Source organism: Argentina silus, assembly GCF_951799395.1.
Source record: "Argentina silus genome assembly, chromosome: 1".
Lineage (NCBI taxonomy): Eukaryota > Metazoa > Chordata > Actinopteri > Argentiniformes > Argentinidae > Argentina > Argentina silus.
This window is the reverse complement of record NC_139655.1, coordinates 36,714,750-36,730,630: the sequence shown is the minus strand read 5'-3', so window position 1 is coordinate 36,730,630 and position 15,881 is coordinate 36,714,750. Positions and strand designations below refer to the sequence as shown.

Sequence of the window (15,881 nt, the reverse complement as noted above, 5' to 3'; positions counted from 1 at the left end):
TATCGTCACTATCCAGCTGGTGAATGCATTGCTATTCTTTCACCTGAAATATATTTATTGTGATTACGGACGAAGAGCATACTGGTTATATGGCATTGAACATTTATTTATTGGACATTTTTGTTACCTGGGAGACATTGTTATGAAATGATATTTTCATAACAGTTGTCATAGCCTAAACATTAAGAGGACTCTGGTAAACTATATAAATAACTATTTAATGTAGAATGCAAATCTAATTTTGTCTGGTCAATTACACAACTGCAAAGTTTTGAATATGGTAGATTGGTGGCAAATGACACCACTGAAATATTGATGTCTTGAGAGTCTGGATCTCCTTTCAGAACTGACAGTTACCCTAAGCTCTGCATTGTTTTGTTATGCCAATGGTAACGACTAATAAGCATGATATATCCAGCCAAGAACCTCCTACAAAAACACAGTGAACTCACTGATAAACTGTACCTGGGGACACTAATCTGAGAGCTGGAAAAAGCCTGTCTAGACGCTAATTTCACACCAGCACATAATGACTCAGAATGTACATAATCTTATGAATGTTGTTAGTGGCTAATGCTACAATAAGACTTGTGAGGTGATGTAAACATCCTTATTTGTCCTCACAGATGTGCGCCTATGCCAGTGTACTGTCTTGCCAGTCTGTGTGCTTAACAAGGCCTCGTTAAAAACATCCAGATCACTGGCATTCTCAAGTAATGAGCCTAGCGAAGGTCTCAGTGCTGTTGGCCTTTACAGAGAAGCCCAGGCTGCTCTTTCCAAAACAACATGGCCGCTGCAGTAATTGCTATGACTTGGATGTTTTAATTTAGCTCTCTCTTGGGGACAGAGATCATGAGGGACTCAGTAACAAATTGAATATATGATGATGTCCTCTGAGAGAGATACAATAACATACTGAAAGATGTGGCGTCAGTTTTAGTGCTGTTGATGAGATTGATATAAGCCTTGATCTGTCTGTAGACTGCATTTTTGGCTAAAGTGGGAAAGCTTGGGAAGAACTACTCTCAGGGGGAGATACATATTCTGTCCAGAATGGGTTGTGCATAGACATTTGGATTTTCTATTATATAATATTATCTGTCGTTCATCACCAGGACATGTACAGTAATTTCCATAATGCTTTTTATGACTGTAGAGAGGGTATGTGGAGTCCTTGGGTATGAATAATGCATACCCAGCTAGCATGTTACTGCAATGTTGTATATATTATGTATTCACATATTACTATGGGAATAGACTGTATAAACCAATAAACTGGTAGAGAGGAATGAAGTATGCAGCACTGCAATACTGACATGAACATTGTAATATTTGGTTGCTAAATTTGCTCCCACTGTAATTAAATTGAATTTTCTTCATTGTTTTGCTTTCCCCATCATCCCAGAAACGGAGACAATGGGAAAAACTGTGTAGGTTTGATTTCAAAAGTTTGTGAACTTATAAACATTGTTCTATGAATCGTATGAATTGAATTGAATGCAGATGTCCCGTATGGGGTAACACTTTATAATAACGTTCAGTACTACAGCATTTAGAAACTGTTTGTAAACAATTTACTCACCATTTAATAATCATTAGTAAATATCAGTAAGCAATCTATAAATAGTAATTTATGAATTCCTAAACAGTATTTGTGATTTATGAAACAATGATTTATCAATTATTTTAAAAGGAGTTATTATTGACTCATGAAATCATTTATAAGGCATTTGTTAATGGTTGGCTCACCATTTATCTATATCTTTATAAATCAATCTACTGTATGTAACCGAGTTGAGATGGTAAAACAATCATTAACAAATGCCTGATAAATGAGCTCATGAACACTTTTATAAATCATTAATCAGTCATTTAAAATGGTGTTTATACATGTATAAATCACAATTTATAGATTACTAACTGACATTTACTAAAGGATGGGTGGATAATGATTAATAAAAGGTGAGTAAAGTATTCACAAACAGTTAATAAATGCTGTATTACTGAACGTTATTATAAAGCATTACCACAGTAGGTACTGATGATTGGTCCTCGTAATGAATAATTCATAGGCCTATACGGTTAAGGGCCTTAAGGTTAAAAAAGGATTAGCTAAAATGTTAATAAAGGCTTATAAACAGTTAATAAACCGTACATACAAAATCATTCTTATTTACTATATTTCTCTATCTGCTAAGGCCGTGACCCTGTATGTGAGAGATGTTTGCCCATATTGTGTTAGAGGATTCTTCTGTTGTGTAACTGGCCAATGTGACTGGCCATGCAAACAGATAATAGCTTATTTCTGTCTACAGCATGAGGGATTATCTTTGCCTGGGAGACCACATGCATTTTGCAGTCAGACACACACATTTGTGCATGGTAATTGAATAAGGACTGTTGTGTCCTGTACTCTCTCATCACTGTGCCTTTGAACTCCCTGATTGATATCAGCTTCTATCAAATATAAATGAAGTGGGAACAGGCAAGATGGCGGCCCACTTTAAATGCTTGTGCCAGAGCTAGACAAATCACCAGTAGCACCCATACAGTACCTGTATGATTTAAACACACACGCACGCACACACACACACACACACACACACACGCACACGCACATACACACACACGCGCACGCACGCACGCACACACACACACACACACGCACACACACACACTCCAAGTTCACACAAATGTGATGCACGCATGCACTCTTTCTTTCACACACATATAATCACACAGACCCACATGACCAAATACACAAACACATACACCCATGTGTATTCTTTAGAATAATTTCCTTGTCATGTTGTTTGGCCCTTCCTCCATGAGAGGGTAGACATGCTGTGGTAGCAAGTGTTGGGACTTGTCCAGGCTTGTCCAATGCCCATTCATCTCCAGTCTCCAGAGAATCCATTTACTCACAATTTATAAAACCAGTAATTGCAACAATGTGTTCATGATTGCAGGAGGTTTCATCAGCTTTGCCTACCTCCATTTTTGTTTTGTTTTACCATTTCACCATTAAATTATTTCCTTTCCTTTCCTTTGTTCAATTTAGTTTAACAAGGACAATGCACATTAATCAACATTTCTGTAAATGTGCCAGTTATAGCCTGCCAGCTAATTTACAGCTGTAGTCCCAGGGCAGGTGTTGAAAAACATTAAACATTTCTGGCATAATCCACATCAATTTGTTCTGTGAAATTCGCAGTCTTTTCTTTTTGTATACACTCAACAAGCTAAATCAACAGAAAAGGGGAAAACTATGATGTCTCACAGCTGCAATATCACTGCAATAAATGCATATGTAAAATCTGGCATTTGCAGTTTTAATGAAAACAAAGTGCAGTGCAAGGCACACAATAATAATCAAGCTGTGATTCATTCATATTGAATATGAATTAACTGTACATTGTGATATGCTATACTAGTTTGAGGTTGGTATTTGAAGTTTTGTTTGTGCCTACTTAATAACAATTGCAGAAAGTCATTTTGAAAAAAAGTAGTTAAAGGATGTGTACCATGGAGGTAACTAGTTATATAAGAAGTACAGTACAACTTTGATGATTTAATCTTCCTATGTAATTCCATTGAATTCCCTATATTGTTGTGTTGCTGTGTCATTGTTGCATAACACATTTACCCACCCTAATCATTCTCTCTCAGACTGGTGTCGATGACGTCAAAGCAACCTTTCTGATTAATTTTTAACCTTGCCTCTGCACACACAGTGGACTATATGCCGATCCTGTCTGCTTGAACTGCAGAACAACTACTGAACAATCCATGCTGTCTGAGTCATATGTTGTAGGATTACAGTGTCAATCAGTTGCAGATGTTGTCTCTCCACATTGAGCTTTCGGAGGTCCATTGCATAGCACAGCAGCATGTCCTGGATGGAGGAACATGACACTTAATTTAGAAACTGATGCAGCTAATCTCTCGATTGAATTGCCTAGACTTGTACAGATTCCAGTGAGAATACAATGTGTTGAGTACATGGGACAGTAGAACTGTAGACCTGTGGTATGATATTAAAGCATGAGACCAAATCACATGAAACCATGCTCTTGATGGATTTCCAACCCTCAAGGTTAGATGACATTTCTGTGTTGTGCTTAACATACTGTATGTACAGTGCAGTTAGTCTGCTGCTTTTGATTTGATGGACAGCACTAGAACTAGCTAAACATGAATTGTATTTGTCCAAACCAAGCACGTCCTAAAATCTGGTGTCTTGGTCGAGCACTGGCCATTACGTACCTATTTTATGTTTTGTTTGTTTACAAAATGGTCGCTAATAGAAAACGCATATGTACCTTTTGAAATGTTCAGTGCACATGCTTCACCTTTAACATTCTATTTGAAAATCACAAGAAAGATGCCAACATGTCAGAATTTATTTGACAGTTTTGCCCATGACCTAGTGTCTGACATTGTTGAAGAGCAAATTAGATTAGAATATGTTTGATGAAACTGATTGCCCAAGTTAAATGTATATTTGGCCAAACTGATCCTATTGATGCACAGCCCCTCCAAATGAGAAGGGTCTCATTTGGAGGGGCTGTCTATTTACCCATTTCACATAATCAGTAAAAACTCTGGAACCTAAGGAAATTGCATACAAATTTCGTTCCACCACTTTTGGACCATTGGCGCCACCTCATTTCAGTTCACAGTGATAATGCTAAACTCAACATGTGGCATACATCCTCTAAAGTGGTGAAATACACTGCACAACTGTAAGATTTAGACTGTTAGGAGACATTTGGAACTGGTTTTCAGCAGTGATGGTGAGTGATCAAGTTAGGTGTAACAAGAACTATCAACCAATTAACATACAGGTTGGTATGACATGAAGATGGTAATGTTTTGTATACTGCTTTAGACTGCTCTTTTTGACCACATTTTCATTTTATAATAATAATAATAATAATTTTAATAATAATAATTGAGACAAGCAATGCAACAAACAATGACATGACAGACACAAACCAAAGAGAAATACCTAAAACATACTCACACCTCCCCACCCACACAATCATCCCCTCGATCCGCCCACCCATGCAGGAGTTGATTTGACCAATTCTTGACCTCCATCTCTCTTCGGGTGAGAAACCTAGATTTCTATCAGGCACTTGTATTCACCCATACATCATCATAAAACCCTTGAATCCAAGTCAGATGCCAAGGCAAGAACCTTCAATATCATGCCACTTTCTTTGGTGTTATTCTAAACCCTTCCTCTGACCTTCCGTTGTTATCTTTCTGGACTCACCCAACCATATCAGAACCTTTATGCCATGCCACTTATCTTCGATTTGCTTCTCAATCCCTTCCTCTGTCTTTATATCTGTCATGTTCTCAGGTGGTGGCGCAGGCAGTGCTGTTCATGTGTATGAACACGGCCGGGATTTTCATCAGCTACCTTTCAGACCGGGCCCAGCGTCAGGCCTTCCTTGAGACCAGGAGGTGTATCGAGGCCAGGCTAAGACTGGAGACAGAGAACCAGAGACAGGTGAGACTAGTGCAGTGTATAACCAGCCACGCTGTGGGATAGAGAACCTTTCAAAGAACTAATAGGAATACAGACCTGTCATGCTGTGAGATAGGGGGGCAGAGAAAAACAAGAACAATTGACAATTGAGACAGTTGAGAGAGAATTAACAAGACTGGAGACCTGTCATACTGTTGGATAGAGAACTACAGTAATGGTAGATGAGAGACCCAGAGAGAAGAACAATGATTGGACAGAGATAAGTAACCAGATAAAGGCAAGAGAATGACACTGAAAACTACTTTAGAGAACCAGACTAAAGATCAGAGAAACATCCAGAGAGGCAGACTTTAGGAAAAGGCCGTATACAACTAGAGTCAACTTTGAGAGTCAGATTACAGGACCATAGTTCAGTAGTATTCGTGTAGAACAAATAGGTCCCTGCTCTGTAGGTAATGACGAAAAACGAATACAGTGCATATGGGGGGTAAACAAATATGCTCTATCGATCCATGTCTGTCACAAAAACTCTGTAAAAGCATGGCTAACAGACACACACACACACACACACACACACACACACACACACACACACACACACACACACACACATATACAGATTCCGATCATTGTTTACTCTGTGGAGTGGAACCGTCATTGCGTGGTCAGAGATAGCCTCAGAAAGCTTTTAAGGCATAGTATTTCCTGGAACTGCGCTACCCAAGATAAACCATGAGATCTTTTAATGGAGCAAGGCAAGGCCATCCCCGGAAGCAACCAAAGCTAATGTGAACAAATGAACTCCTCAGTATTCTGTTTGAATGTGCACCGAAGAACACAATGCCACTTTTACACAGCATAGGACTGATTTGCTATCTGCATCAGGTTTCACAGTCTGTGGCAGTAAAAGCACAACAATTGGTCTTAACACGTACTGGTACTGTAACTGACATATCAAGGGCAGTGCTATAGATGGTAGAATGGTAAGTAGTGGCAAAATTGTCAAATCATTCCTTATCCTATAGTCTTACTTATTGATTATATAACTGTACTATATTGTACAGTTCACTATATTGCAAGTTCAGGACCTTAACTTACCGTAAGTCAGTCATCAGCAAATAAATGGAACTGAAAAGCCTGCAGGTGAATTAATATCGTAATGAATTAATATCATAATGCTTATGTGCCTTCCCAAACACAAATGTGGAATCAATAATCCCAACACCATGAATAATTCCAACACTATTGTAGAGGCGACAATAGATTAAAGTGGACATGATATCCTCAAATGACCCTTGTAGTATCATCATACTGTACATCCATATGCACATATTAATGTAAAATATATAATTTGTGTATTGGCCCCCCAGCAAAGCAAAGTTAATGTTTCACTTATCATTTAGAAAGCAAATGTACAAAGCACTGAGTCCTCTAGCTTTCAGTGGCGAAATAAGAGACGATGTCCACTGGAGCACAAGGAGCTTATTTCTGACCGGCGACCCCCAAACCCTGGAGAAATGGGTTGCAACATAGTGGACCAAACATTAGCAATGGTCCACTGTTAAAATGTCTGCCTGTCTAGACTGTGATTTGGACATGCACTCACAGTAGTGTTCTGCGGTCTAGCAGTGATATCATATCAGCCCATATGCCCACATATGCCCAGTTACAGTACAGCCCTCAAAGGACATACAAGTAGCTTTGGAATTTCTAAAAATACTTTTTAGTGCTTCATGGAGCAAGAAGCTACTTTGCCCTGTTTACTCTTGTTCTATCTCCAAGTTGAGCGATCCCGAGTGCTAGACATAACTAAATAACGCAGGTAAGCACTTAAAAACCATCTGGGTCGATTGTAAACAATACAAGATATATTAAAATATATGTCAAAACAGTAAACCATCCGTTTAATAGATGAAGGAATAACAGAGGAAGGTCTCTCTCTCTCTCTCTCTCTCTCTCTCTCTCTCTCTCTCCCTCCCTCTCTCTCTCCATTACTGTATTATATACATGTCCATGGGAGAAAAGTACTTTTTGTGACACTGAAAGGAGCACCGTCCCTGGGCTGTTTTCTAAACATGTTTTTAAGCAAAAATATGTTTTTTATGGTTCATTTATTGTTGTCTTGCAGTTTTGTGTTGAAAGATTCCTAGAAAGCATATTATATTATTTTACATACATAGAGTGCACAGTAGATTTGACCAAGATGCACCCCTTGTTCACAGGAAAGACTGGTTCTGTCTGTTTTACCCCGGTTTGTGGTATTGGAGATGATCAATGACATGACAAATGTGGAGGATGAGCCACTCCAGCATCAGTTTCATAGAATCTATATCCACCGATATGAGAATGTCAGGTAAGACAAAAACGATGCCTTTCAACAGGGAATGTCCACAATTGTGCAACTGTCCACTTAAATAACTCTTAACCTCACTTTTAAAATGTCAGGTACTTAACACAGTCATAAGGGAACCCCTGTTCAAATTAGGCACTTATGATTTTGGTTTCTGTTGCTGACCTGACCTGGAAATAATCCAAACCCTGGTTATAGGCTTTAAATGTACATAGAAATACATGCATTTTAACCACATATATCTGAATAAACAAACCATAGATACATTAACCTTAACATGTACAATATTTTATCTGTGCATCACAGAAACATCAATCACTATACTCATCAATGTATTTTAAGCAAAGAAAAAATACCATAGACATGACATGGGAATTTGTCTGGGAATTTGAATCCTTCTCTTGTTGTTTTTGTCCTAATTACTTAATGTTCAGAATTGACTTGTAGCTGTTGAAGCATGATGGGACATTAATGTGACATCTCCGTATTTTATTCAGCATTCTTTTCGCAGACGTTAAAGGCTTCACAAATCTCTCCACAACACTGACGGCACAGGAACTTGTGCGAATGTTGAATGAGCTGTTTGCACGCTTTGACCGTCTCGCCCATGTGAGTTTTACCTTGTTACTTTCATAAAAATGACATTCACCTCTCAAAATACTGTACCATTGTGATAAATGATAAGCAAGTATCTGGGATGCACAATTTCAAATCTAGAATTTAAAGGACAGCTAATGTTAGATAGCACCGGAAAACTGCTGTGAAACATTTCCACTGTGGGCTTTGTAGATGGGTTTGGAGTGCAATGACTATGCATATATCAAACTTTATGACGTCAGTGACTGACATTTGAAAGCCATTTCCAAGGACACATTAAGTCTAGCATTTTCTATTTGAACCACATTAGAATTCAAATGCTGGGTTGCTCATGTGCCCCACTTTGTATTAACAGCATGAATGACTACGTCACAGGTCCAGGTCGATGCAATTATAGACATTTTCACATTAATTTTCATTTTCACTCACCAAGGTCTAATTGTCAAGCTTCAGGGCTACCATTAATGATAGAATTTAGTGTGTAAAACCTCATGAAAATGGAATACATAATGATCTCAAAAGGTAATATCAGTAATTAAGTGAAATGATTGCATTGAACAGCAGGCTTTGAAATGGTACGACTTAATGGATAATGTGCATGAGAATGTGTATGTGTGTGTTGGGGGGGGTGGGTGCATGTAAGGGTCCTGGGTCAAATATGCATGTAAAACCTTGCAAATACTTGAGCAGCACTTGGATATAGTTCACCTGGTGCAATTAGGCACCAAATACAGTATTTGACAAATGTATTTGACCGAGGTCTGGTAGGGATTCTTGTATGTCAGGGTCTATTCCTTTAGTCAAATTACTAATATTATTTTGAATTGCATACAATTTGATGATGATTAATTTCCTAATAATTTATAAGTGATTCCAGTCTGATCCCATTTGTCTATATTGTTTCTCTCTTGTAGGAACACCATTGTCTGAGGATCAAGATCTTGGGGGACTGCTACTACTGTGTGTCTGGCCTCCCTGAACCGAGACAGGACCACGCTCACTGCTGTGTGGAGATGGGCCTTAGCATGATCAAGACCATTAGGTAAAATGCTTTTACTGGAATTCAATTGAATTGCGTATTACACCTTTTTTAGTGATACACTAGCACACATAGTTTGTTTGATTGCACAGCAGTGTGTCCCAAATGGAGGGAGTTATCAAGAAATCCCTTAAGCCTTACAGTACTTGTGCCAGCAGGGCTGAGAAGGTCATCCAGCCCTGTCAGAAGGCTTGAAGGCTTGTATTGAAGAAAATACTCATTAAGCTTAAAGACTCCTGCTACTTGTTGTTGTTGACTTCTGATTCGTATTTACAGTACAATGAATGGGTTGGGGATTAACTTGAAATATTAGCTTGTAACTGGAACATGCAAAACATGGATGTTAATGGGACAAGTTAATCCCAATTTAGGGTTTAAAGATGCCTTTAACTCCCTCAAGTCTAGTTTTTGGGTTCTCCAAATCACCCCTTCAATACTTTTATCTTGATTGGCTTGATCGCTTATTCCTTATATAAAATGTTGGCTTGAGTGTTGACTGTTGGTTCATTATATCATTTGGAAAGATTTCTTATCTAATAAGACCACAGTCTTGTCCATAGTCCTGAGTTTAAGGCCAACCAACTTTTGCAAAATAACTTTTGCTCATGGATGTGAGGTGATGTTCCCCTCTCTGCCCAACCAGGTAATTTCTTGATAATATTTCTGTAGGGGACACACCTAGCTCAAGATCTACCACAGAGGTTGAAAGTTCCATGTTGCACCTTGGCTCCTGATGTAATGTGTCACTATATCAATTCAAACGCTTGACAGTCATATAGGATATAACAAAAGATAATCCTGACAAATACACTCACCTGTTCAACTGCTCGTTAACACACATATCTAATCAGCCAATCACATGGCAGCAACTCAATGCATTTAGGCATGTAGACATGTTCAAGACGACCTGCTGAAGTTCAAACCGAGCATCAGAATGGGGAAGAAAGGTGATTTAAGTGACTTTGAACGTGGCATGGTTGTTGGTGCCAGACGGGCTGCTCTGAGTTTTTCAGAAACTGCTGATCTACTGGGATTTTCATGGACAACCATCTCTAGGGTTTACAGAGAATGGAAAAGAGAAAATATCCAGTAAGCGGCAGTTCTCTGGCGAAAATGCCTTGTTGATGCCAGAGGTCAGAGGAGAATGGCCAGACTGGTTTGAGATAATAGAAAGGCAACAGTAACTCAAATAACCACTCGTTACAACCAAGCTGTGCAGAAGACCATCTCTGAACGTACAACACGTCGAACCTTGAAGCAGATGGGCTACAGCAGCAGAAGACCACACCGGATGCAACTCCTGTCAGCTAAGAACAGGAAACTGAGGCTACAATTCGCACAGGCTCACCAAAATTGGACAATAGAAGATTGGAAAAACGTTGCCTGGTCTGATGAGTCTTGACTTCTGCTGCGACATTCAGATGGTAGGGTCAGAATTTGGCGTAAACAACATGAAAGCATGGATCCATCCTGCCTTGTATCAACGGTTCAGGCTGGTGGTGGTGGTGCAATGGTGTGGGGGATATTTTCTTGGCACACTTTGGGCCCCTTAGTACCAGTTGAGCATTGTTTAAACGCCACAGCCTACCTGAGTATTGTTGCTGACCATGTCCATCCCTTTATGACCACAGTGTACCCATCTTCTGATGGCTAATTCCAGCAGGATAACGCGCCATGTCACAAAGTTCAAATCATCTCAAACTGGTTTCTTGAACATGACAACAAGTTCACTGTACTCCAATGGCCTCCACAGTCACCAGATCTCAATCCAATAGAGCACCTTTGGGATGTGGTGGAACGGAAGATTCGCATCATGGATGTACAGCCGACAAATCTGCAGCAACTGCGTGATGCTATCGTGTCAATATGGACCAAAATCTCTGAGGAATGTTTCCAGCACCTTGTTGAATCTATGCCACAAAGAATTAAGGCAGTTCGGTACTAGCAAGGTGTACCTAATAAAGTGGCCGGTGAGTGGAGAATCACATAGTAACGCAATAGTGTTCATGATATTGTGTTGACTGTCTCTTTAATGGTTAACAGATACCACATTTTTAGGCCTACAGCTTGTTCTGTTAAATAGGCACTCTGTTTGTCCTCCTTGTTGAGGTTGCACTTAGTTCCGCCAAACATTGTAGTCATATATAAAGAGTGGGAGAGAGAGAGAGAGAGAGAGAGAGAGAGAGAGAGAGAGAGAGAGAGAGAGAGAGAGAGAGAGAGAGAGAGAGAGAGAGAGAGAGAGAGAGAGAGGTGTGTTTGTCAGTGTGTGTGTGGGGGGGGAGAGAGAGACACTATTAGAATGAATGATCCTAGGGGAATGGAGGGCTGAAAAGAGGCTAAGAGCCTTTTGGTCGATTGCTACTTCACGCTGCTTCAATGCCATTGCGGGTGACACTGAAGTGGAAAAGTGCCCACACTGTCAGCTAAAGTATTTTTGCACATACTATTCTAGATCTTGTCAGCTGCTACAGCTCTCAGTCAACCTCCTCTTGAACGATTACATGAATATCTATGACAGGTGCCATGAGAAACCCTCTGGATTTAAGCACCTGGCTGAAACTCCTTGAATGCCTGTCATCTTGCATTCGTATTATAAGGCATAAAATGAGACTTGCAACACAGAAAGGAATTGGTATGAAAATGCCATAGAGAATCCATATTGTTATATTTTGCATAACATCATCAAAGAGTATGAAATAGGAAACAAATAGGTGAAATGTGTGAAAATGCTGTGGAAAATCAATATTATTAATTCCTTTTTTACCATAGTAATATATGTAATATGTAGTATAATTTAGATTAATATGGTAGATTCAGCCATGATAGATAAATCAAATTGTGCGGTAAGTGGCAAGAGTCATATCAGTCTACTTGAGCAGTGATAGTAATATGGACTGGACTGAATCAATCTTTTAATAGACATAATCCTGTTTAATTTTGCCGTAGATATGTAAGGTCCTGCACGAAGCACGACATTGACATGCGCATCGGGATCCACTCAGGCTCGGTCCTTTGTGGGGTGCTAGGACTGAGGAAGTGGCAGTTTGATGTCTGGTCCTGGGATGTGGACATCGCCAACAAGCTGGAGTCAGGGGGGATCCCTGGGTGAGTCAACAAACCATACCATGTTTTATTTGCCAGTCAATCATCAATCAATGGTATTCCAAACAGTGATTGGAATATCACATATATACCCCCCCCCCCCCCCCCCCCCCGAGACAACACAGCTGCACTGCACCAGAATCAATACTAGACATTGACAGCATTCTTATGGCTGTACACATAATGTGACGGAACACACTTGACTGACCAGAAACACCTGTCAAGCCAATTGTCCCATTACTTTTGATGCCCTGAAATAGACTATGTATAAAGTGTTGCCATTTCTAAACGGTGAAACCAATATGTACACAAACACCATCAAATAAAAGCAGAGAATCTCCACTTTAACCTCATAGTAATTATTTGATTTCAAATATAAACTTTTGGAGTATAGAGCCAAAAGAAGAAACAATTATTCACTGTCCCATTACTTACGCGAGGCACTGTATGTAGGTTATAGTTAGCTGGTTAATTCTTTAGGTAGGTAGGTTTATTTACCCACACTACAGTAGGCCAGAGTTTAAAAGTTGGCCGTCGGTGTGAAGATGTCGCAGGCGTACCATGACGGCATTAGAGTTTTATTTTAGGTCATTCACCTCAGCACAACCACCACCAGCAATTCTAATGGATATGCTTACACAATAGTGTGTTTACAAACATTGCCGTCTGATAAATTATGTGAAGAGTAGCTTATGAGTTGTTGTTTTAATTTGGAAAAGGACAAACTATTGTCTGGTCGGAGAAATTCTAAATGATGTCCTTGGATAAACCTTAATTTAGAACAAATCATATCTTTATGGACACTTCATAAAATGATGTTAGACATGGAATATGTGTCTGCGAAATTGCATATTATTAACTCATAGCGATATAATGTTTCTCAGTTGATTCAGCGCATTTCAGCAGCAGGCTATATGGACACAGCGAGGCTGCACAAAGCAAATAGTGCAATTTGTGTTAATAATTTTCCGCTCTGGCACCGCATGTTCACGTTGACCATATTTCACATGATTGAAATGAGAGCGTTCATGAATCAATAAACATTTTTACATGCCATGTGCATGACTAATTATATTTCACTGTTTGACTGCCCGTATACAAGGATTTGTAGTTGCCTACTGTCTGTATTTGACTGTTCTTTTCCCCCCCTGTGCATCATATCATGTATCATAATTTGCTACCAATGAAGTACTTTCATATCGGTGTCATATAATTGCTGTAGTCTTGGACAGTTGTTGATATGTGTGACATTCATGATCTGTAGGCTACACATTCAGCTCCTGTAGACTGCACGCTTGAGCTCATAAGCTCAAATCGTTTCCCATTAACAAACAAAAGCGTGACAATTTATCTAGCCACTAGAGAGACACAATGCGGTCTAATGTTAGCCTACGTATGTTGCCATGTTAAGATGAAGTTGTCATAGAGAACATAACAGGTCTCTCTGTCTTACATTGACTTTGCATATTTTAGAGAACTGTTATCAATTCCATTTTATATCACGAAGATAAGAAAATGCCTGTGTTAATTTATGCAGAGACATAGGAAGTATATTTTGCAAGGGGGTGCTGCCTAAAATGTTGGGAGGGGGACTGCGATGTCGGGCTGAACCAATTAACCGCTGGCCCACTACAACAAGCTCAAATGTTCATGAGTGTGAAGTTATGTGCAGATGTGAGACCTTGACCAAACAAAGAGCTACTTCTTCTCTCGCCGTCGTATCTTTCCCTGCGGACCACAAACTCTCCGGGTCCCACGGGATAACATTAAGGAGTAAAACTATTTTCTAATTCATGCTGGACACCTGCATATGACTTCACACTCAAAGACAAAGAGGCTGTGTTCTGTTATCAAAAGTTAACTACATTGTTAAAGCAAAATACAGTATGTCAAACAGAGCAATAGTATTAAAATAGAACAATCAGAATCACCAAAGCTCCGCTTCTATATTCTAGGCCTTTATTTACTTTCAATGGCTGCCTGGGCACCAAACTCAACAAAAGTTAACCTATGACCTCTTCTGCACAATCCTTCAGTGTCATAATGCCATTGCCAACCTCTGCTGCACCTGGCCATTGTGTGTGGGAAGGTGAAGGGGGAATTAAATGTCTCTGTGTGCTTGCTTGAGCTCCACTTACAACAAGCTCAGATCGTGTTGATTAACAAGCAAAAGCATGACAATTTATCTAGCCACTACACAGTCTTTTAGAGATGCAATTCGAATGCTGTTCTTCATTTAACAAATTCTGCTATTTCATAGAATATTGTACTGTAGCCAACTGTTAGCAATTCCATTTTACAGCAAGATAGATCAGTTATCACTGGCTGGTACACTTTTATTTAATAGCCGCCAAATATGAAATCATGTCGCCAGTTATAATAGAAAGATGTTTGATTGAGCAATGTTTTAGTGGGGGGACGGGGCTTTCTTCACTGCAGCTTCCACTCACTTTGGGACACTCCCAAAGTACATCAAAGAATCCAGCACGCTCTCCAGCATGCTCTCCTATCCAGTCTCAATCCCACTGAAACCCAACATCCTTACGACTGTCTCACATGAAAATTATACTTCATGAAAAGATACTTCTGTAATCAATATGTTACATTATTAAAGCTGACTCGTGCTTATTCATGTCAGACTAAAACATTTCCCCCTGAGAATGTGTGATGAGGGTACGAGAGTAGATAGGAGTTGGTCCCATTGCTTGGTCCTCGTTAAAATAACCTGATATTTGAACCATTTCCACTCTTCATCTCTGCAATTCATGAGCTGCTATAATAAACTTAATTTTAATCTTAACTGATAAGGCAAACTGATGAGGCAAACCGTTCTCTTTTCAAACATCCTTCAAGCACCATGGGGTGGCTTTCAGCAGCACTTCACACCTTGTGTCTGCTGCAGCAGCGGCATTGAGGTATACCACCGCGGCAATGTTGGTGTGTTCATATTAAACACTGGCCCACTGTATGTAGCTGAAGGCCTGACAATACCTTCACCCCAGGCACCTGGCTTTCATTCAGTCAGCGGCTGGCTCACACTCATACCAGACTGTCCGACAAGCGGCAACTTCAGATGGTGGCTTATAGCCAGGACCAGAGTGGTTCTAATATACATCTCTGGAATGGACACCTTTCCAGAGTCCAGCCATGAACAACGAGCTGATCTTGAGACAGTTAACTCTTTGTGGAGCGGATAAAATGACTTTAGGGGGCACAAAATTCAAATGTATACAACCACATGGGCCAATCAGTGTAATTTTGCAAGACGCATCATTCACCAATGTTTTGTTAAG

The 15,881-nt window shown here is 39.7% G+C and overlaps 1 protein-coding gene across 1 annotated transcript in view; it reads left to right on the top strand.

The window, feature by feature from the left end:
* Nucleotides 1–15,881, top strand: part of adcy8 (adenylate cyclase 8 (brain)) — a gene marked incomplete at both ends in the record, with an annotated part of 59,933 nt that overhangs the window by 13,308 nt on the left and 30,744 nt on the right. The window contains 5 exons of the mRNA XM_083684557.1: nucleotides 5,372–5,521; nucleotides 7,723–7,853; nucleotides 8,348–8,459; nucleotides 9,362–9,489; nucleotides 12,433–12,591. Coding sequence (XP_083540683.1) covers nucleotides 5,372–5,521; nucleotides 7,723–7,853; nucleotides 8,348–8,459; nucleotides 9,362–9,489; nucleotides 12,433–12,591 — 680 coding nt within the window. The remainder of the gene's footprint in view (nucleotides 1–5,371; nucleotides 5,522–7,722; nucleotides 7,854–8,347; nucleotides 8,460–9,361; nucleotides 9,490–12,432; nucleotides 12,592–15,881) is intronic.